General features: G+C 40.5%; 1 protein-coding gene across 8 annotated transcripts in view; it reads left to right on the forward strand.

Moving 5' to 3' along the window:
* C21H7orf50 (chromosome 21 C7orf50 homolog) overlaps positions 1 to 12,222 on the forward strand; it is a 137,778-nt gene extending 125,556 nt beyond the window's left edge. For all 8 annotated transcript variants that reach the window (XM_052773149.1, XM_052773144.1, XM_052773143.1 and 5 more), the window contains 2 exons: positions 3,400 to 3,481; positions 7,862 to 12,222. In XM_052773149.1, the coding sequence (XP_052629109.1) occupies positions 3,400 to 3,481; positions 7,862 to 8,044 (265 nt within the window). In that variant the 3' untranslated portion in view covers positions 8,045 to 12,222. The remainder of the gene's footprint in view (positions 1 to 3,399; positions 3,482 to 7,861) is intronic.
* The last annotated feature ends 11,373 nt before the right edge of the window (positions 12,223 to 23,595 follow it).

Consider the following 23,595-nt stretch of genomic DNA (forward strand, 5'->3'; position numbering starts at 1 on the left):
AAGCTTATCTGCATATAAACAGCAAAATGAGACCTCTCATGTTACAAAGCTTTAACTTTTGTAGCTTAAAAGTTGAGCATTTCTAAAAAGGTACTCATTATGTCATTCTGATAAAAGGAGATACCCCTCTCACTTTGTCACGGAGTGATACTTTCCATAGCTTTTAAAGCTGTCATAGGAGTAGGAAAAAAGCAGTCATAGGAATCAATGGAAAACTTTTATTTTAATAACTGTTGGGGGGTCCAGTTGCAGGGAGCAACTGCCACGTTATTTGTCTTAAAGATTGTGCATCTATTATCGTGAGTGGTTTGCCACAGTTTGATAGGAATTAAGGTCAAGAGAAGGATCATTTTCCTGAAGGGGGAGAAACAGGAATTGATTTAACCATGGATAGAGTACCAGTTAAAAACTTGGGAGCATTTTCTGAAAATATGAGTACACCCATAGTCTATTAAGGGAAATACTACTTTTTTTACCATACTCATTTAGCATTTGATTCTAATAGGACAGAGTGCAAACCAAAAGAAACGGATTTGTGAGGCTCCGGTGCTGTAATGAGCACAAATGTACTTTCTGCAGTTGATTATGTTAAAGTATTTCTTGTTTATATGAATTACTATGGTGTATATGGAGTGAAACCTTTCAGGAAGACTAGGTGAAACTTTTGTTTGTTTCTACAAGAGGATTCACTAGAGTGAAAGTCAATGTGGGATCTTAGATGCAGGAGTATAATGGCTTGCCTTAACATGTAGAAGGGAGCATATGGTTTTGGTAATAGGCTAATAAGAGCAATTAACCTTACAGTGCACTCATTTGTTGGTCTCAGTTGTTTATAAACTAGGTAATAAAGATATTTTAACATCCTATAGCTTTATAGGAGATTAGTGAAATCGGGTTGTATTTTTCAAGTTAATGCCTAACAGTACTCGGGTGACAGCGTAAGTGATAGAAACATAAAATTAGCAGAGAAAAAAGTATTCAGAGTACTATGTGGTGTGTCTAACCAATGAATATAATCGCAAATGTATAAATACATAGTATAGTTTAAAGAAATAAAAACATGTGTTAAAGGTTTTCATTAGAAGAGGGACTGTTTTCACAGGATGCGGTCACGGATCTGTCATTCATCTTGTTCTTGTCACCTTGCAAAGATTATAATGTAAACTGTTTCCAGGCTTATTTAATGTCAAAAAGAATTTTAAACTTACCTCCTTCTTCGTACTGTGTAAATAGACAGCATTTCTTAAACATCTTTCATGTAATTTTTCAGAAGGATGAACCTTGTAAAAGAATGGGTTTCTTTTAACAGCAAGCACCATCATTATCATCATCGTTATGGCCTTTTTTTTTTTTAAGGAATTCTAGAAGTTAAGCCAATTCCTGCAGAAGTTACAGTTTCTCAGTTAGGAGCTACTGCATTTGCCTGGCAAATAGAGAGATTGGGGACAAATGAGCAAGTAGCTTGCCCCACAGACTGCACCTTCAAGAAAAGCCCTTTTTACTTCATTCTTTGTCAGCTCCTTGCATTACAGGAGGTGATTTTGACAGTCATTGTCCAGTTGGGCACCTGGCTGTGAAGACAAGTGACACCAAGGGTTGAATGATCTTTATTTTGCAAGTACTTTGGTTGCTAGGTTGGTGGTGATGGGAGAAGGATGTTTTCCCCATAATAATATTTTATTATTTGATTCTATAACTTTTGGCAGTCAGCTTTTGGACTCCTGCTTTTGTGCAATATTTGTTTTGCAAACTTCTGCCTATTTATTGACAATGTGCCAAAAGAGACATCTAAATCAGTTCGTTTGTGGATTTAACTTGAGCATGTAAAATATGATGTATTGTGGTTATTAGTGTTTTGTCTGTCCTTACTGGTTTACTGTTATTTGCCTGATTTTTACTTTATGTGTTGGTTACTGACATTTTTATTGAGTTTAGCTAGTGATAACCGTAATGAGTTGTTGCTGCTTTTTCTTTATCCTGAATTTGAAAGTCAAGACAGTATTTTTTTTTTCTTTTAGGTTTTCTGCAGAGGCTTCTATGAAACCCTTCTGTACAAATTTGTGGTCTTTGGTTTTTCTCTTTCATTGAATTGACTGAACAGTGTATTTGCTGGTGCAGCATTCACCAAATATGAGGACTCTTTTGCTTTATTAGACTTGACAGTGTTTAAACAATACTAATTCTGATACCCAGCTGGCTTTTCAATTGATTTCTGTGCTCTCTGTTGCTGTGTAAAACAAGCCAGAACATTAAAGACATCTTGCATGCTACCCTCTGGAGACTTGTTTTACTTTACAGAAAAATCAAATAAGTATAAAATTTTCTGGGTTTTCTCCTCATATATTTTCTTCTGGATCTTTAAATGATATTTCAGTGTACTGACAAATTTTGTACATGTTAAGATGCTAATTTTCAAGCATATACTTTTAAAACGCAGTGTTCATTTTATAGTGAGATTTGCTGGTTTGCTCATTTGTTTATAGAAATAAATGTCTCTTTCTTCATCTAAAACAGAATATACCAGCTTTAAAATCATGTTCAAGATGTACATAAATGTGCCATTTTAACCCAGCTAAGATTTTGCATATTTAAAATATGTTTGCTAAACAGTCAAAGAATATTTGCAGATGTTAATCATTTGTTTTACCCGCTCACTTTTAACAGTATTGAAGCAGCTTGAAGTTTTGAGCTAAATATTGGAATCAGGATTCCTGGGGAGACCGAGACATAAAAAGCATTTTTCTGTCCTGTAAACGTCAATATTTAAGTCACACCTTTAGACAAATCCAAGCCTTAAAACATACGCTCCTGAAAAATGAATTTTCTCTGCTCTAGAGCAGTCATCTGTGATGGGCTTCAGCCAGGTGACCATTGTAGCACAAGACTCTCCTTCCAGTCCTTTAGAGGCTGCTTAATTTCATATGAATTTCAGTTTATTGTGAAATACCGACTTTCTGAAACCCAAACTTGATTCCTCGTCCACTCCACATCCCCAAATACTCGGATAGCCCTGCAGCTGGGGTAAGGATTTGGGGTGCTCGGTTGTTGTGTGTCAAATGAGGGCAATGACCTCTCATAAAGGGCTGGTCAAAGCTGAGGAGTGGGACTTGATTTTTAACTTCAAGGAATCAGTGCTTTCTGATGAAAATTTATAACATTCTTGGCCACAATGTCCTCCTTTTCACTTTTTGCATAGAAGCCAGGTAGCTGTCCCTGGTGTTCTTTTTTGCCACTTGTACAAAATGTGAGCTAGTATCTGTTTCACACAATGTCATGTAACTCCATGTCGTGCATACAAAGTCACTTGGAGTCGTTGTAGGAAATATTGTATGAATAATGAATGTTTTGATCCCACAGTATTTCATTTAAGCAGTTGGTTTTTTTTTTAATTTACTACAGCTGGTCTGAAAACCCAGAAGAATGGAAGTTTCAAAAGACAAGACAAACCTGGCTTCTCTTGCACATGTATGATAAAGAGAAGGTTTGTATTAACGCTGCTTTTTGTCAGAACAAATATGACATGAAGTTTTGTACATTAGTTGTACCTATTCTTTATTAACCAAAGGTCGCTAGTACTAGCCATGCACTTTTCTAATAATTTTTTAATAGCTTATAAATCAATTACTTTGTTTTTAACCAAAATGCTGAATCATTTTAATTGCTTGTAATTAATCTTTTTATTTTGTTGGTGACCATTCTCCTGTGTATGCTACATTTTTATACTTGATATATGTCAAGCATAAATAAAGCAGATTCATGTTTTATATAAATCTGGAGCTTACTGAGAATTTGAGTCATATCCTTAATTTGAATTTCTGAATGTGGAACCCAATACTGTAAACCAGGATTCTCATCTTGCTTCAGATATCTCTGGCTCCATCTAAGATGTACAGTCATATTGCCAAGATGTTAAAATAGCTTTCTCATTAAAACATAAGTGAAACCTGATGTTGATTGTAAAAAGCATAAAGTATAACCAGAAGCTAGGCTTGCATCATTACTGAAATCCATTCATTTCATAACTTAAAAAACAACATAGATTGAATTTCCAATAAGCGTCTGACCATCGTGGTACTGAATGGGGGTTTCAGGTCATTCATTTTGTTGTGTAATAGAACAAACATCTAGCCATTTGCACAGTGCCTTTCTTATTGATTCATTTAGTTGACATTCAGTTAGTTTTTGCTGATTTTTTGTGTGCACTTAAACACTTAAGCATACCAATCTTCCTGACCCAAATTACTCAGCAGCTCTTAAGCCAATCACCTGACACAGGGTGTTAACTTTAGATTAAAAATACTTTTAGAAAACCAGATAATTAAAAGCAGAGTTTCATGAAGGCAAAAATGTTCACACAGTATAATACTTTAAAAAGATTAGTTGCAGAATACAAATTTGATTATAGGTAACTAGGTTGTTTGCACTGTCTTCTATTTTTAAGTTTCTCCTTTAAAAGTCTTTATCAACCTTTCAAAATCAATGTATGCTCTTTAAAGCTACCTAGAAATTGTTTTACAGGCAGAATGATGTTTTTACTTTTTTACCCGTTTACTTTGGGTTTTGTGTTGAAATATACTGGGAAATAATTAACTGTAAGTAGCATTTGTTTTATGTATCAAAAGACAGCTTAACTCCTTATTTCTCAACACTGAAATGAAACTTCCTTTCTGTTTTTTTTAAATCTGATGAAAGTGCTATGATTTATTTAAATCACATATTTTGTAGTTTAATAATCAGAGATGCACTGAATGTGAGCTTTAGATAATGATTAACATCTGCATCCAGATTCAGTAAAGTTAGTAGAACTGCTCAAGTGCTTATAATTAAGCATATGATGAAGCCTCTTTCTTCATCAGGGCTGTAGGGAGGGCAGACCAGCTTCTTTTGAATATTTTTTTATACCCAAATTCAACTTCCTGTCCATTACAGAATAAAATCTGTTGGATATCCAAGCATGACTAAAATACAAAAGGAGACAGGAGTTCTTTCCTTCCTAAGCCACATCTTTGATCTCATGGTGTCACTTGGATGCTTACTGAAAAGCCATGCAAAGGAGCGAATTGAGTTTCCCGTACGGATAGGCCTCCTTCTGTAAGAAATAAGTTGAGGTTTTAAAGTTCTTTGCAGCGTGGGGGTTTTTTTAATTCCCTTTAAAATCCATCTGGTGGTTGGCTGACAGCTTCCAAGCCAAGCCTGTGTACCTACCACGTATATACTTCTTCAGGACCCAGTATAAAATGAACACTAGATCATTTGTTGATCTTTGTCATCTGGCACATTTTTAGAGAGTAACTGTATCAGCTGTCTTCAGCTTCTGGACTTCAAGGCCCTGGAGGGGTTTCTGAAGCTTCCTCAGAAGGTAACTGAGAAAAGCAAGCTTGGCAGCAGTAAGCTGAAGTTCTCTGTGCAGATATCTGTATTTGCTTTGCAAAATATGTGGGGATCTGCAAGTCTAAAAAGTCTGAAAACTCTCGAGTTACATAGTATAATTTAAAAGTGGTAACTGTTCTTTTCCTGCTACTATTTTACAGTGTGTGTCCCCTTTTCCCAATGATGGTAATTATTTCACTTTGGGATATTTCTGCGTTAGCTCCAGTGCCTATTAGCTAGTTAGAACAGAGGCAAGGTTAGTCTGTGAGAGAGAAAAAGAAACAAGAAAAAGGTCAGAACAGTTTAACAAAAGAATAATAATAAAATCCTGTAAGCATCACTTCCACTTGCCAGAGCTGTGGTGGGAGATCTTGATACCCGATTTCAAGCCGGCCCAAAAGGTGATATTAGAAGCATTGTGTTCCTTCTGGTAAAACCTCTCCAACGGTCCCTGAAATTTCAGCTCTTGTCCTACTGTATTTGAAGAATTAAAATTCAGATTTCATTAACTTTTTGCTGGCACTTTCTATGTTCCAGTCCTTGCTATGGCTCTATTGTATGTGTAAGTTAGGAGGAAATATGATATTATCTTGCCTACATGGTGCTGTATTGTAAACTCTTGCCGAAATAAACCTAATAGCTGTGTTAAAGAAAAAAATCAGACTTTTTTAACACTTGAGCACTTATCCTTAGAGCCAAATGCTAAATGTTTTCTATGCTTCAGGCAACCACATGTCTGTCTGCACACTTAGTATTTCTAAGTTTAGAGTAGGCTTTTGATTGCTCCTTCAAGCACTTTGCTTAAATGATATAATAATAACTGTAATTCCACAGAGTGAGTTATGACTATACCATGAGGTCTGAGAACAAGAGGTGTAAATTACATAGATAATTTGGCTGAGGCTTGAAACACAGAAATGTTGCTGAGCTTTAAAAACCTGGTACTGAGCATCTGCATTGAAGGAGCACTGTCATGCTGAAATTGTGTCTGAATGTTTTTGTCTGTTATTAGTACCAGTTTACTGTGAGTAAAAAGGTTTCAAAAATATAAACATTTTTCATTATGTTTAAATGTGTTTGATTTGTATATTATAGCAACACTTCATGTATCATCCATTTCAGTGTTAGTCGCCCTAAAATTAATATTTTTTTCATATCTGTATTGTTTCTTTAATGCAAGAGTGTTTGTGTGAAGAATTAGAAGGTTTTCCATAGCGTGTAAGTTACGAGGCTGAATGCAGACTTCAGTTTTGATTTATTACTTTGTAATATCCCTGATTGATGAAGGCAATGTTGGAATATTCTTTCTTCCTCTTCTTTTGGAGTGATAGAAGTTTTAGTGATCAAAGTTATGCTGCCAAATGTCAATGGAGAAATAAGTTGTAAATTAAGTATCTGTTGAAGCTCTGTCTTCTCTGAAATGTTGATACTTTGCAAAATTGAAACAGCCCTCGAATAATTAGTCTCCAATCCTTTAAATACTTACGTATGTGTTTAACTTGACTCATGTCAAGTATGCCTTTTAAAGTTATATGTGTAAAGTTAAACATGGAGAAAAATACTTGCAGGACTAGGTCATTTTAGCATCTCCTGATTCACAGCAAAAATATTCTCTTATTGGCTGAAACCTGTTCCACAGATATACAACATAAAATTAAGATACGCTTCAACCTGGTACTTTTGAAAATACATTGGTTTGAAATACTGAATAAATCATTCAGAAGTTTTTGCTAGGTTATTGCCAAGATTATTTAATGTAATGATCATTTAAATTTTATGTTGTACCAGATAAGCTAAAATTTAACATATGACTAGTTAATTAGAAAGGGAGTGAAATGGGGGTAATGCAACTGTAGATGACTAAACTGCTTTTAATGTTAGACATATTAGTAAAGCCTATCAGTTTTAGTCAGCATAATTTAAAAATTATTTCCATATGTCTGAATTCAATTTGTTTTTCAAATTAAATTCTATTCCTTCGTATAAGCATTCTGTCAAAGTGCTTGATAGTGGGTGGTATCTCATCTTAGCAAAGGAATAATTTTGGGTAGGGGCAAGGGTAATTCCAGCAAAATTCTTTCCTCAGACACAGGCATGCAATTCTCACGGAATTTAGCAGGTTTCCACACATATTTCCAAAAGTAGGATTTGGCTAGTGGTTTTTTTTCTTCCAACAGCCCTCACAGCCCTGAGCTCACTGTCAGGGAGTGTTTGCATTTGCTGATCAGCATTTCCACATCTGCTTAGAATTTCCTTTCAGATGCTTTGCCCATCTGAGCACATGACAGTCTTCTCACCACGGTCCATCCCTCCCGGCAGTTTGAACCTTGGCCAGAAACACTTCCACTCGGAGGTGGGCATTGGCAAATGCAAAAGCCCATGCAGTTCTCCTAATTATCTTCCAGGTGGTGGTTTGACATGATTGTGAAAGAGTATTGAGAGAGAAGAAAATAAAGCAGGCTTTTTTTCTTCCTTATTTTTTTCTTTAAAGGTTCCAGACAAGTATTTCACCATTTTACTGGATTATCTGCAAGGGCTTCAAGGTGGTGCGCGAGACATAACTGTGCAGAAAGCTGAAGCTTTTATGAAGGAATTTGATGGTTCTGATGCAGAAGACCCAAACCTGTTGGAGAAGTGCGAGCGCATACGACAAGTTCTGCAGCTGCTGTCCTGAGAGTATTTTTGTGTTTTAATGATGGTCTGGTGGAGAGAAGAATAGGATGTCATATACAGAGACTGTAAATTAGTTGTAAAGACATATTTTCTAATAGGAATCCTAATACTAAATTTTCAGATTTTCTACCCATAATTTTTTCCAATTGCAAATATTTATAATGTTTTGAGGTGATGAAATAAAAATAACATTTGGTCCGTAGACATGCTATTAAAAGTAATCTTACTGCGTATCTTTAGAAAAATAAACCTTTCTCTCTTGTTAGTTTTTCTCTACCTCCCTCTGTAATTACTGTTAAATAAGAGGAGCTTTGCAGTTCTTAATAAGAAGAGCAAAGGAACCAACAAAAAGCCTGGAGGGTCTTCTACAATGGCAGATTTTAAAATGAGCATACAGTACAGTGCTTGCTCAGCCAGCTGTAATCTATCACTTTCAGCTTTAGAAGTATGTCATTTGGATTTGGGAAGGATCATTTTCAGTCTGTTGAACATGGGTTGTATAACACAGTTGCTCATTAGTACTTCACACAGCGATCTGGAGATACCGTCAGCTTTGTTAGTTTTCCTTTTATATTTTAAAGTTTTCAAATGCATTATGGCAATTGTTTAGATATTCAGATAATGCATGGATGGGAGCAGATCAAATCCTTTGACTATATGCAGCGAAATCATCTGGTTGTACATAAACTTATCCACCGATGCAAAGTGCTGTGCTGCAATGTTTTGTATCTAGCCTGCCGATACTGCATTTTCATCTTTCTCTTGTAATTGGCATCCAAAAGAGTTAATTTGTGTTCATTCGCTTTGACGTGGGACATTTGTCTCCTATGAACATGCTGAAAATGAGGTTTTCAAGTAAAAACCAAGGACATTAATTACTCAAAAGTCGGATGATTGGCTTATTTAATAACACTTGTATTCAGACAATGTTCTCGACCTGATTCTTTAACGTTTCTGCAAACATTGTTCATACTTTATTAATAACAACTATATAAATGTGTAGTGTTTTGGAAGAGTGGCTGTCTTGGGGAATTACAGCTTTAATTTGGATGGGTGAAGGAGGGGAGGATCTATGGATATGCAGGCCTAATTTTTCAATAAGAAGCATTTGAGTGGATTTGACAGCCTTCACAGTCGTGGATTACTACAAATCTTTAAAAGTATGAAACATATTACTAGTAACAAATAACATGCTTTCTGACTTCTTGAAGATGATGTTTTCAGCCAAAAAAAAATAGACAGCAGCATGCCCTGTTCTGACACAATAACTGTGATGGGAGTTCAATGCAACAGCAAGAGAATTCAGCAGCAGTGGCCAGCCTCTCCGTTGAGCTGCCGCTGGTTCGTCCGCAGCTCAGGTGCGGATCCTGTACCATGGGGCGATGGTTGGAGGAGGGTTGCAGAGGGGCGTGCATGCAGTGTCAAAGCCTTTCTGAGGCCCAAAGCTATATAAAACTGATCTTCCAGTGTAAAAGCTGGTGAAAAGGCTCTGTAATAAAAAGAAGTGATACTGACATTTAGTGAACTCATAAAAGATCATTGGATCTTATATCTTATGTCTGAGAATAGGCAGCTGGGAAAAACTACTGTCACTCCAAGCAGAAGCTGATACTTTTTTCTTTCCATCAGGAAAAATAGGAATTTCTCAGGGATGAAGTTTTCAAAGTGTCTTTTTGCGACTTTATGATTGCATTTTAGGTGTCAGAGAAGAGTTTGTATTCTTTCTTAAGATATTTGAAAATCACCACTTTTGATTTCTCTATCACACAAAAATGTGGGTCCTCATTGCGTACTTAATATACCCTGTAGTTTAAAAGCAAAAGCACATTGCAACTGTATTTTGGAAGAGACTTGTAAGAAAGAGTGTGAAGGTAAGGTCCAGGCAAAAAGATGTGAACCTTTTATGATTTTGACAGTTTTGGCAAGATTTGCCTTTCTTGGACCTTGGTTCTGACCATGTGCAAATGTTGACAAATCTGTGAGAACAGAGGCTTTGTCGATCAAGAACGTCATATTTCTTTTTATATCAATTAATATTAAAAGCACATAAGGCCTGCCAATCTGGAGTCCATGTGAACAATAACATTTGGAAAAGAAGTTAGAGACTCTCACCAGTGCAGTAATAGACCTCTGTGAGTGAGGTCCTGCTCCGCTCTCCTCTTCCTCAGCCACAGTTCTAACTTTCCCTTCAGTGTGACCGATTACTGGGTGAAGGACATGCTTCTTGCTGTTATGGAAAATTCAGAAGCTAAAAGCTAAGGTAATTGTTGCTGTGGTTATGCTTGGTAGAGAAAGCAAAGTATGATGTTTTCTGCCACATGTCTCTTGGTGTATGGTGCTGTTCAATGGTCAGTGGTGTGTCAAAATTGGGTAAAAGGCTTGTAAAATTTCCGCCTTTTATTGTTACTGTATATGTCTTGCGTTTCAAAGCTCAATATGAAATATTTTAAGTGTTCTCTTAAACTTGATGTTGCAGTGCAAATAGGAAAGGACACTTAATTGCATTTTGCTTTTTTACTTTGCCCCTTTTTCTTAAAGAATCTTCAACTGGTTGGCAAACAAGTCATCTTCAAAACACCCATGAAACGCAAAACCAAGCACTATTTTGGGAGACATGTATTGCTAGGCCCATTTTAAGGACAAGATTGTGAGGACCCAGACAGCTTACTCAACACAGCCTGCAAATGCAATAATGTCTCTGGCAATCAAATTCTGTCTTTTCCATATGCTAGCCACCAGGCCAGCTTCTGCTTCCTGCTCAGCTTGACATTTTAATCTAGGGATTTACATTGCGTGATGAATAAGTATAGCAAGATTTCCTCCATCGTGTATTTTAAATTATGTATTTTAAATTATTAAGTTTATAATCAGTTACTGAATTTCTGTAGCTGGTCAAAGCTGTACAGGAAGATATAATCTGGCACTTCATTCACTTTGTTTTGTCATTTGGTCACGTAGAATTCTCAAATCTCAACGTCGCTTGTAGCTTAGGCAATCATGGATACAGATAGGAAAAAATCATGTCTCTGCCTCCGTTTAAATCAGTCTACTGTGTTAATAAAAACTGCATCCAAGGCTAGAAGTAACAGTGTGTACAGACTGACAAATTACATCTTCATCTGCCTACTCTAATTGTCTTCTAGTTGAGTTAATCTGTATCGTGTAGCTTTGGCTAGAAGAATTCGTATCCTAAGAGAATGCTGAAGTCAGGACTTCTAGGCAAAGTCAAGGAACATTAATTACTTAGAACTGCTTAAAGCTGGAACTGTGCCTCTAATGGAAGCACTAATTACTCAAAATTTGACGACGTAAAAAGTTCCCTTTAATTTGGCTGATGCTTTCTATGGATTGTGTATCTTCTTGGTTCTCCGCTGCCTGCCCACAATTTTGATTTGTTATCACCATTGTAAAATTACTGGGTAAATTAATTCTCTGTTGTTATTTGGAAAGGGTGTGTCGTAGTTGGTGAATGTGTAGTTTATTTCCTTATTTCCTCTCACTGGAGAATGGCTTAGCTGTGTTTCTGTTGATTTTAAAGCAAGGTGAGTCTTGACTCATCTCCCATCATTTCAAAGAGTTTAGAAATGCACTTTGGTTTGAGCTTGGGTTTGGGTTATTTTGTTTCGTGTTTTTTAAACTTTTGCCACTGAGTAAGGCAAAGTAACGAACGTTAAAATCTACTCACATTTCTGCAAATCGGTGCCAGAAAAAACAATCATAAAAGAGATTTAAGTTGCAAAGTCAAGCACTCAGAAAATTAGAAAACATAAGAACGGAAATTTTCTGTGTAATTTTAATTTTACTCCTTCACGCATATGTAGTATGATGCAACTTCTAATTATGTCATCAGTGCTGTATTTTCCAGTGTGTATAACTGATAAGCCATTTATTCAGTGTTTTCCTTGCAGTTCTGCTGCTATTGTCATTTTCATAATTTAGGTCTACAAAGTAGTGCTAAAGCTAGAGAAATAACTTTGCTGTGTGGATTCAATCCTGCACAGAAGAAATAAGTAGGAACTTTCCTATTCATTTGGTATAGGAACTAGTCATAGATGTTTCATCACAAATGTTCCCTTTAAAAGATGTTCTAATGTTCTGATTCATTTACAGTCAAAATACTGAATTCATGTTACTTAATTTAAATCCAGTTTTGTTGACATAAAACTTTCCAGTGGCTTATTCTGGTTTAGCCTTTGGTTTCCTTTTATGTCTTCCTTTCTGTACAGCTGAATGAGCTAGTTATTTCTGTCCCTGCAAATAGGAATATTAGTTGTTTACAGTGATTCCAGTCATACAAGGACACAATTAAATGTCCTTGCCTTTGCAGGACAAGCTCATTTTAGCAGCGATTTATAATTACATTCTGTTTTAAATTCTTCATAAGAACATACAGAGTCAACAACTTAATATAGTAAAAAATAATTATTTTTTTAAAATATGTTTTTTCCCCCTACAAGGAGCAGGGAGTACCAAAGTAAATAAAACTAATGTGTAAATGGTGGGGGAAGGGCAAAGCAAAACAGTGGTTTATCTTTCTTTGTCAAAACAAAGCTGAATAAGAAGCTTGTGCTACTAAGAAAGTTTGACTGGTGTTACAGACACAGAGGGAGGGCCCTTCGGTTAAAAACAGAAGAACAGTCATACAGTTGCTCTTATTGATTTGGTTTTTTTCCCCTACATGCAGAAAATTTTTGGCATTCCCCAACAAAACCCACGAAAACACCTACGTCAAAAAGTTAAATAGGTTTCAATATGAAATCCTTAAAGGTCAAGAAATGCCACATGTATTTAAATGGCCAGAAGAATTCGAATTCTACCTCTCTGTGCCTCCAGCCTGGAGACTGAATGAAGGGGGATTGTGTTAGAAGCAAACAAGCAAAAACCCATAAATTATGTGAGCACATAGTTAAAGATTACCCGTTACCCCTCTATTCATAGCAAGGTGGAATTATATTTCCTATTAGCTTCAGTTACTCAGGTTTTTTAAAGAAGGTTTGCTGCTAATAGAAATATCACATAGCCTTTTTGCTTACCAACTTACATCTCTTCTCCTCATGCTCCCATGTGTATAAGATTGTAAGCCATGGGACGCAAGATCTGTCACTCTCATTTGCTTATAAATAGCTAGACCTAGCTACAGCACTGTGAAAATCATCATTTGCTGTTGAGTTCCTTTGGACCCAAAGAAGCATGTTGACACTGCGTTTCCCTGTACTGGTCCAGAGGTACAACAGGCTTTGGCAGCATCCTTTGTATCAGCCAGGTTTTCTTAAGCTCCGTGAAATTGCCCGAATCCGGTACATTGATGCTGCTTATGGAGTTTGCCGAGTGAGCAGCGGCGTTTGTCTGTGGAGCACTTTGAAATGTGAGGCTGCAGGGTCTCGGCTGCTCAGGATGCTCAGCCCACAGCTTAATGCCTCCCTTGGCCTTGCTGCCCGTTTTCAGTCTTGGGCTGCTGAGAGTTGCAACCATTTTATTTGTCTACTTTCTGTGGGCTTAATTTGACTAAACAAACTGTTTTAGAGCTATTTTGCCATATTGAAAGCTTAAGCTACGGCGATGGTGTTTCTCCGGTAGCATAGATACATGGAAATAGACTTTATGGATTTCACAAAGATAGTACTCTCTATTAGAAGCAGAAGCTCTTGCAGGATCCTGGAAATGACTGACCAGCACCCTGATTTACCTTGTTAAATAAGACTGGTATTTCCGTGAGCTGTCACAAATATATGCCAGCAGACAGACACGACGACAGACAGCCAAGAAACCATGTATGGGCATCAAACACACCAGAGGGCAAGGATGACAGTCGGGAACGTAACCTCCTGAAGTTGTCTGGTTAAGGCAAAATGCCACCTGGCACAAATCCTGGCTGCTATAAGGTTAAAAATAACAAATAGTATCCCTATTACATAAGGAAATCTTTTGTCCTTCTTTAATAGGGCACTATGTTATGCTGGAAAGAATAAATACAGAACTTCTGTGAACTTTTACTTGTGGTTAGTGCTTGGGGCCAAAACAGCTGAAAATGCCAGGGTTGATTGTAAGCAGGGCCCCATGTACAAACTGCTGGCATTAAACAGGCGAAATCTGGGTGAAATTCCAGTGTCTAAGCATGCTCAGCAGCAGCGTCAAACCAGTTCAACTGCACCGGTGACATCTCAGCCCTGGGAAGGACTTCTAGTGCCTTTTTGTGACGATTGTGTTACTGTAACGTAAATACAGAGTATCTGTGTCTTCAAAGCAGCCTGTAAACCCTCTGGACGGCTGCAGTCCATTGGCCACGATCTGCTGCTTATTGCAATAAAATAGGTAATGGAGAAGCTGTTGAAGTTATTGTGGATGAACTTGAAACTCACCCCAGAAGTGCGATCTGTTTTCACCCCACCTCGCCTGCCTGCAGGTCACTTCCAGTCCTACGAAGGAAACGCCTGCTTTGGTTTCAGTTAAAGGATTAATCTGAAACGATAGTAATGCTCAAGTCTTCCTTCGACTCCTACTACCTTCTCCTTCTGATCACGCTCAGGGTGAGACGCTGTCTGTAATGAATCTGCAGCCTGCGTCCAAGCCAAATTCTCCTGTTTCAGTGGCAGCTTTGAGGACTGCCAAAGGCAACGCTTAACTTCCAGTTTGACTGCACAGCTCTGCCTGTACCTGTCACCTCTTTGTGGACTACGATGCCTTTCAGGTCAGTACAGGTGTTACTTGGTAACCCTTACCAAAATTTTTTGGAAGCTTCCAGTGCCTGTTGTAAGCAGGAGCATTCATCAGCAGGTGGTCCTCACACTTCCCTTCTAGGTCCTCAGCTCTACTCACACCATCCCCCTGCACCCAATGATCTGCTTTGACCATCCATCTTTTCTGTGAAAAAGTGCTTTCTGGTGCTTGCCACTTCAGCTAGGATAGCAGAAGGCATTGGGGATTTAAAGGTCTCAATATATCATAGCCATAAGAACTGAATTATCCTTAAAATTCACCCCAGATTCTTTCAAGATGGCTCTGGATTTCCAACTCCATGAGCTCTTCCCTGCAGAGCTGTCCCATCAAGCAAATTCAGACCTTACATGTGGATGTATAGCGTGCTTTTGTTTGGAAGAGATGATGCCAGCCTGAGCCTCATCCCAGACTGCGTGTGACTTGTAGAAATCGGGGGAGATGGCAGAGATTATTCAAGCACTTTTAAAACTGCCTTAGATGACTAAAAAGAAACCTTCAAACAAAAGGTCATCAGTGCTCAGATGACGCCTGTGAGCATCTGCCTCTTGCTTGGGCAGCGAAAGGTGCCAGTGCTTTCCAGCGTTCAGTCCCTGCGTTCACCTCCCCTTGCTCCTTGATTCAGGTTTCCAGACAGTATCACCTTCAGGAGGATTGTTCTCTAGACTGTCCCTTCATATAAACGAACACTCACTGGCCAAATTACCGAGTTGCTAATGAGACCGCTCCACCGCTTGTACAGTTGGCTACAGCGGTTTGAAGGGTAAACGGGGTGAAGGTGCAGTCAGGGTGAAATGCTGCTCTTTGAAATGATGATCTCCTTGTACAGTTTGTATAGGGCACGCACCTCAAAGAACTCGGTCTATTCTCAGATATTTTTATTATCGGAAAGAAGAAAACCCTTTAGATAATTTTAATTTCCAGTGCTTTTAATATGCTGTTTAATCTCAGAAATGGAAATTCTGCATTGAGCGGATGGTTGCATTATGAATATTGCGCCAGCATCCTTCTTTCCTTCCTGTACAAGCTCCTGAGCAGATTATAACTCACTTTAACTGATACACAAATAAGTTCAGCTGACTGAATTAGCAAACAAGATGAGGAGGAAAACAGCCCATCAAAGTTAGGAAATGCAGAATTTAACTTTTATTTCAAAATAGGCCAGGTATAGCTATCTGGATTCTGAGTCTGTGATATTTAAATAAAACTCATTCAAAAATTATCACCTGTGCAGCAATATGGCATGAAATGGCTCTCTGCACTTTTTTATATTGTATTACTTTTCTTCTGAACAGCCAAGACTGCCAACTGTAGAACACAGTATGTGGAAGGAAAACTACAGTGAACTTGACAATTATTTCCAGAGATTGGTTCAGTCCCAGAAAATATTCCTTGGCTCTCTAAAAAACCCAGGGCTTCCCCTTTTGTTTTCTAAATCCTTTTTTTTATTATTTCAGCTGTCTTTGGACAAAGGGAGGGGAAAAAAAGTGACCGCAGAGAGATCAAGAGTACATCTTTGACATTGTTTAATGAGAAAATATGACTCTTGTTGAATTACCCTGTTAATGCAGAGCAGACAGAGTGTCTCAGTTCATTTTTGTTTGGGTTTTTTTTTAGGGGGTCCCAGTAGAAGATGAAAGCATGGCAGGTGAGTTTTGCTTTACGCTGCTTCCCGCACGAGTATTACAGATGGTTGCTGCTTCAAGAGAAGAACGAAGGGAATGTGACAAATGCAGTCCTTCTGCAAACAGCACGTCTTGCACGCTTTTCTGCTTTACTTGTGCCGATGTTCCTCTTGCTTGTTAATAGAACGGCGTTTCAGCCAGCAGAATGTATCAATCAACCTTTATTTGCATCATTGCTGTGGCTGTGGGTCTTGTATACCTCATAAAATTGCTTTAATGGTCAAATTAAACTTTTGACCTGCTATACAGCTGTAAGCCACTGGTGGTTTGAATTGTCTGCAGGAACGCTTCGGAGGATCCTCTGTGGGCTCCAGCACCGGTCCTGGCAAAGGGCAACTGAACGCAGGTAATGGAGAACCCAAGCTTCGGGCATTTTAGACAGGAAGCAAATTTCACTGGAATGTTGAACTGTGTGAACGGTGATTGAAAATGGCAACTACAGCATGCATGCCTTGATATCAGGTGTCATATAAGTTGCTGATACTTGTTTTGGGTTTGGTTTTTTTTTTGAGAGCTGAAAGGTATTTCCAGTTCAGCCAGTTACAGGAAGATAATTATCGGTCCCACAAAGCTATTTGCTGCAGAGATTTGAAAATGACAAAATACTGTGTCCTGTTACTGCAGCCTCACGGATTAAAATGTGCTGTAGCATTTCAGAGTGATTTTTTAATATTTGGAAATGATAAAATAATTGTCTCAGAGGAAGGAAGACAGATGTCTCAGCTGGCTTACCTAGAAAATCCTGCCGTTTCTCTCAGACATGACCTTTACCTAGGTCATCTTATCTTTCTTGCAACTCAACTAGATCATTATGATGGGCACTGGTTTGACATACCCTTGAAATGGATTCAAAATCCAGCCCAAGCTGTTTTGTGGATAGAAGAAAGTAAAATGCTTATAGTCCTGTTCTGATTGTCAGGATGCTAAGGCTATAATTCAAGTCATTAGGCTTAGTATATAAAGCCCTTCGTAATCCAAGTCTTAAGAATCTGAAAGGTCACTTGCGGTCCGATAATCCTGAACAGTAAAGGCGACGAGCTAGCGGTGACTGTCTTGATCCTAAAGCACCTCCTAAAATAAACGCTGGTTTCTGCCCCAAAAGCATATGCATGTTATTTCAGCATGATCCAAGAGGCTGTGCAAAGAATAAGCAGCTTGCCTGTTGCACAGTGTCATGCAACGCTGATTTTTTGGAAATCATTTTAATAACTGGACCGAAGGAATAGATGGGAGGATGCTCAAGGTTTTAAAGACACACCCGCCTGCAGCTGCAGCGGTCCAGTGGATCTCTGCTGCAGACTGCTCGTCACCAAGATCCCCCCCAATCCTCCCCCAGATCTGCCAGTGCAGCTGCTCACGTAAACAAAATGAGCAAAGGTGGCTTAGCTGATAGGAACAGCCGGGCTTTGCTCATCCCCTGGTCCTGACAGCAGTGTCGGAGATCATTCATGCAAGAGAGCGTTCACACAAGGGATGGGGACGGGGGGTGTGAGGAGAGGATAACATCTGGCCGTAGGTGCAGCAGTTGGCATTAAGCAGGCGGGGGACTGAGAAGATCTGGCAGATCCCAGGTAGCCGTAACCCAGCCGTGACCAGCTTGCAGGGATCCAAAAGGCAGCGGCTTTGCAGAGCAGCCCAGAAAGGGGGTTTGGTACCTGGCAGTGCAGGACGGCTGCGTGGAAGGAGCCCTGGGGTGGTTTTGTGGGAGGAAAGGACAAGCGGCAATGTGGCAGACGTGGAGGATGCAGGCATGGACTGATGGCGTAATCTACAGGGTCGATTCCACGTGAGATTGAGCACATGCTTTGCTTTATCGCCATTAGGGACCTCAGTCCTTTACCCATCCCCTTGATATCTCCTCAGGAAGGTGCCAGAGGAGTAAAGAAGCGGAGGACTGGCAACACTTAACCATTTATGGGACCACTTGTAGCGTCCCCTCTTGGTACCTGACACTCCTTTTCATCCATGTTTTTGTGTTGAGGGCAGTTAGATGCCAGCTGGGAGGAGGGCTGGGTGACTTTGTTTTTCCTGTTTAATATCTCCTTGCCTTTCAATTTGTTCGGTATTTGGAGTGATTTCATCTTTATATTGTATTTATTCAGTGGTGCTCTGGATATGGTTATTTTTGTGCCCTGAAGGGCCTACTTTTCCATTCCATATTAATATGTAACTTCTATTAACATCAAGGCATGGTGCATGCATAAAGGAGCACTGAATAGCTAAACTGTACTTAAATACCTGTGACCTCTTGGCTTTTCTACATGGAGTGATTATTAATACTTTGTCCTTGCTGTGTTTCATCAGAGGATGCTGCCACACAAGGCATAGCTGGGGAGGTCTGATCATCCCTTTATTACAGAAGGGAAAAACAGAGGGAAAGAGATTAAAAGATTTGCCAGCAACCCAGAGCAATCAGTGGCTGTGCTGAAAATAGAAACCAGGCTCCTGGTTTCCATTCCCCAAATCTGGCCTCTAGACAACATGACTATATTAAAAATGTAAATGCAAATATAGAAAATATTTCCTTTTTCAAACCTTCCCCGCTAACACTTTGTGTCCTTTTGACTCTGTGCTTCACAGTATAAGCTGGTAGTGCGTGGATCAAAGACTCAGCAACCAGATGGGCTGCGCTCACTGAATATAGCAAAGGAAACTGGACTGAACCACCGAAACCTCAGTGACCAAAAAGCTCATGGCAGAAGGTGGGAGGAGGCTTGTGTCTATTTTGAGACAGAAAAGTATTCAGTAGCTGTAGGCTACTGTTCAAAATACTTTGATTACCATATTTAAGGAAGCCAAAAGTGATACTGTTGTGACAGTCAGTCCCTCAGCCTTTGTATTCTAGAAAATACTCTCTCATAATGTACTGCAGATATGAAGCTGGCAGCTTAAGGACATGCAGGCATTTTAACTGTTTGGTATTAAATTTGCAGATGATGGGTAAATCAAACACAACTGAGGTTTGAAATACATAACCAGAAGGGAGTAGTGAGTTGAGTCTCACTGAGGTACTGCACAGCTGCAGGGCCTCTTGCTCTTCAAGCCAGAGATGCTGGCAATACCATTACTGGTCTCATTCCTTTGGGTTTGTCCCAGCTTTATTTCTGTTCCCATATTGTTCCTCTATGCTGTAAACAGGCTTCATGATCAAAAAGTAAAAATAGCATGTGGATGCAACCCAACCAAACAGCCAGGGTAAACTTCATGGGAGAAACTGGATTTAGAAATGCAGCCCTGAGTCATGCCAAAGAGAGTCCATGTTAAAGGCTTTTTTAAGAAGCAATTAGAAAGCGATCTCCTTTTAAAGACACTTTCCTGTGCTTATTACAAGGCCGTAACTCTGCAAATTAGGGCTAAATTCGGCCTGTCTCACTCTTGCGCGTGTCTTCGTATGAGTAGGGTATGAGATGTAGCTGCACTGATTCAGAAATCCCCCGTGGAGCCGGTGACAGCAGCGCACGATTCACCCTTGTGTCCAGCAAAACCGTGAATGCCGCACAGAGGGATTATGGACACATCATCACTGGGACACCTCAAAGAGAAAGGGGGTGTTATTGGAGCCTGTCTAGGGCATTGAGCCCCACTGCAGCGTGCCCCAAATTCCTGCTGTTGTTAATGGCAGGCTGGAATATAAACTAATGGTAAAACTCAGCTGATGTCAGAGGGACAAGAGTTGGCCTTGATGAAGTTGATGCATCTTCCCTGACACACGTCATCCCAGAGCTCAGCTCCTTCTGAATCCCTTTCCGCTCAGCAGAAGCCCAAAGTAAGTGAGATGAAATTTAAACCATGGTGGCAAGCTGAGGACGTCCCCTGTTCGCTGGAATTAGGAAGCTCCTTGGTCTAACGAGTTCTGGGACCAAGTGGTGCTTCCTGCAGGTCACTCACCTGCCCGGAGAGCGGGGACGTGGTGGTGATGTGGGGGTGACACCTCATGGTTCACAGGTCTGGGGTAACAGCCCAGCTAACCTGCAGAGATGCGCCCAGCTTTGGTTGTGAGGTCAGTCAAGAGCTGAGATAACGACCTCGGAATTTCTTCTTGCGATTTTTTTTTGAGGTTACAGTGGGCTCTTCTTTATAAAAGGGAGAATGCGTGCAAATACTTCACAGTGACTTAGAAGATTTTATTATAACAACTAGATTTACATCATCATAACTATAGAATTGCAATGCATAAGGTGTGCTGACTACTGGTTTCACTTCCCATCATCTCCTGTTTCACTAAGGCTTTGGAGCTCCAAGACTATTTTAAAGGCTGGGGAAAACTGGTTCAGAAAAGATCTTTTGTGTCATCTTCATGCTCACAGTTGGCATGATAGCAAGAAAAAAGCAGTTTTCATTAGCAAAACTGTTGCCTTTTCCTTTCATGCTCATAGTTGGCATGATAGCAAGAAAAAAGCAGTTTTCATTAGCAAAAGTGTTGCCTTTTCCTTTTTTTGCTGGCTTAGGAGAGCAAAAGTTTCACTGATGAAGACTGAACGTGACGCAATTTTCAATGCTCAGCCGGCAGCTTCTGAAATACATCCCCATTTCGTGAGGTTAATAACATTGTAGCCACCAATGAATTTTTTACTGGTTCAAGACCATATGTCTCTGACCTAATTAGACTTTTACTGGCTAATGGTTTATGGAGCAAACCTCTAAGGATTTTTTGCCTGGTTCCTGAAGAATCACTAGCAAGAGGGAAATGAAGCTGGCTAGCGCTGCAATCCTTCTTTAAAATGGGCAAGCGCCTCATTCACTTACTGCAGGTTGGTAACTGTCTATGCTCTTAAGCTCATCAGACAATACTACTACGTTTTAAGTTAAAATTACTGATTGAATTAAATATTAATCTGTAACCTCAAAAGGAGCATGGTACCCCTTTGGCTGGTGATGCAGTGCGGTGATATGTTAGCATCTCCGAACCCCACAATTTGCAAATCCCTAAAGTGCTTCCAGAAGAGGTCTGGGTTCATTTAAAATGGCTCTCGAACGGAGATGGGCTTGTTTCTCAGTATTACTACTGTTGAGACTACAGGATTAAAACTACAGGCTGGATTTTGCAACTGCAAGTCATGTTTCAAGTGCTCCATGGGTGATAAAATATCCGAATTGTGATAGACTGAGTTACTTTATTATCTGCTGGGGGCACGTTTACTGTGTTGCCCTTTTTGGTATGCCTGTTAGCGATGACTGCAATTCTGCTCATCACTGTCTCATGTGGCCTTTGAACTAATCTTTTTCCTTTTCCATCTGGATTTTCCTTCTATAAACCAGGGATAATGGCATTTCTTTAGCTGGAGTGCACTTCACATTCAAGTGAAGGGTAAAGTGCTGCCGCTGGAGAACAGCTAGCATCCCTGAGATGAGTGATGGACCCCAGGAACCGAGAAATATGATGGGGCTTTTTAAAAGACAATCTACACAGGACTGTAGAAGCCTGTATCCCACTTAACACCATTTAAGTACTTTAACCTTCCTCTGAAAAATGCCTGGCCTCCAGCTCTGAACAGAAAACCCCAAACCTCTCCAAACCCAGCAAGAGCCGGTGCCCCCGAGCCCTGTTATGAGACACAACTTCACGGTAGACAGCTCCAACCTGGAAGACAAAGCCTGCGCGTGGATTAATGACTTAAAGGCGCTTGCTGCTTTCAGGGTCAACAGCATTTTGGCTGTGCAAGGCGTGGAGGGGTTTGGGCGGTGGGGTTTGGGCCAGAGCTTGCGCGGGGCCGCGCCAGGCTGCCACGGCTGTCGGCACGTGTTAATTAGCTGAAGAGAAAGGTCTGAGGCAGCTCGTGCTGCTTCAAAGGGCCATTCAGGGTAACATTTAAAACACAGCTTGCAAGAAAAATAAATGGAGAAGGGCTTAGTTTTTTCCTGTGGCCGCCTCCAAGCTGCGGCTGCGGAGCAGAGAAAGCGCTGCCGAGGCCACCCACGCCGCAGGGCTGCTGGCTCCTTCCCGGCTGACCTGCCCTCCACGCGGGTCCTGCAGCCTCCCGCTGATCCCACCGGCTTCCCAGGGCACGGCCCCCCCCGGCGCTCTCGTGCTTGCTTGAGGGGGGCTGCGTGGAGATGGGGATGGGGAGGAAAAGCCCACTCGCGGAGAGAGGGAATGGTGTTTTCAAGGTTGCAACCTGAAAAACCCAGCCTGGAGACCTGGCCTTGTTATCTGGGCTTTTGTTTGGTGTGTAGCAACGCAGGACTGTGGAAGTAGGAGGCTTTGCCTGCCCGTGATTTCATGTTTGCTTTGGAAGAACTGCCAGTTTCAGGCTCTGTTGATGCCAGGAAGGCAGCGGTCGCGTGAGGATGCATCCCAGGCTGGAACGGGGCGATGTGGGTGGCAGAGGTGGCTGTTCCCACGGTGCTGGGGACGGCAATGTGGCTTTGCCACCCAGGCACAGGCTCAGACGTGCAGAGCTTTCTGTGCAGGTAAATGTCGTGCAGGCAGGGCAGGGCTGCCCATGGGTACCATCAGGGAGCAGATCAGGGTGGGGAGCAAAGTTTTTTTCAGAGAGGAAAGGGAGGGGGAAAAGCTGAAATCTTCATGCAGAAAGAGAGGAGCGAAAAAGTATTTATCTTAAACATGTCACGTTTGTGCATAATTAAGGACCAGCTAAAACCTGGGATTGAAGCTTCAAGGATCAGAGGATGGGCAGATGGGATGAGAAGGCCAGGGAGGGAGAATTTAAAAAGCATGGCAAATCTGCTTTAAAATGTGCTGCAGCTGGGTTTGCCAGTGATGCTGGGGAAGGAGGAGCCCGGTGTGATGATGAAGAGCAAACCCTGAAGCCTCAGAAAAGAGTGAAAGATCTGAGAGCAGAGTTTCTGCCAGGTTGGCCCCTGGAGAGACTAAATGTCTCGGCCCAGTGCTCATCAGGTAAAGCAGCTCCACACTGGAGCTGCCAAGTGTGCCAGGGGAGGGAACGGAGCATTCACCTCTGCTGCGAGGTTATTTCATTGTAATCACCTTGAAAAATATTCTAGAATCAAAGAAATGGGCGGCCTGGCTTGGGACTGAGGTCTTTTTCTCTAAAGCGGAAATTAAGTTCTTTCCTACCACTAAATGCCCAGAAGGGACATTAATTCGTTAGTGCTGCCCACCTACGGGAAAGGCTGGGGACGCAGCTGTGTGTGACAGGGACTTTGCTGCAGGGTTGGAGAGCACATCCCG

Source organism: Harpia harpyja, chromosome 21 (assembly GCF_026419915.1).
Source record: "Harpia harpyja isolate bHarHar1 chromosome 21, bHarHar1 primary haplotype, whole genome shotgun sequence".
Classification (NCBI taxonomy): Eukaryota; Metazoa; Chordata; class Aves; order Accipitriformes; family Accipitridae; genus Harpia; species Harpia harpyja.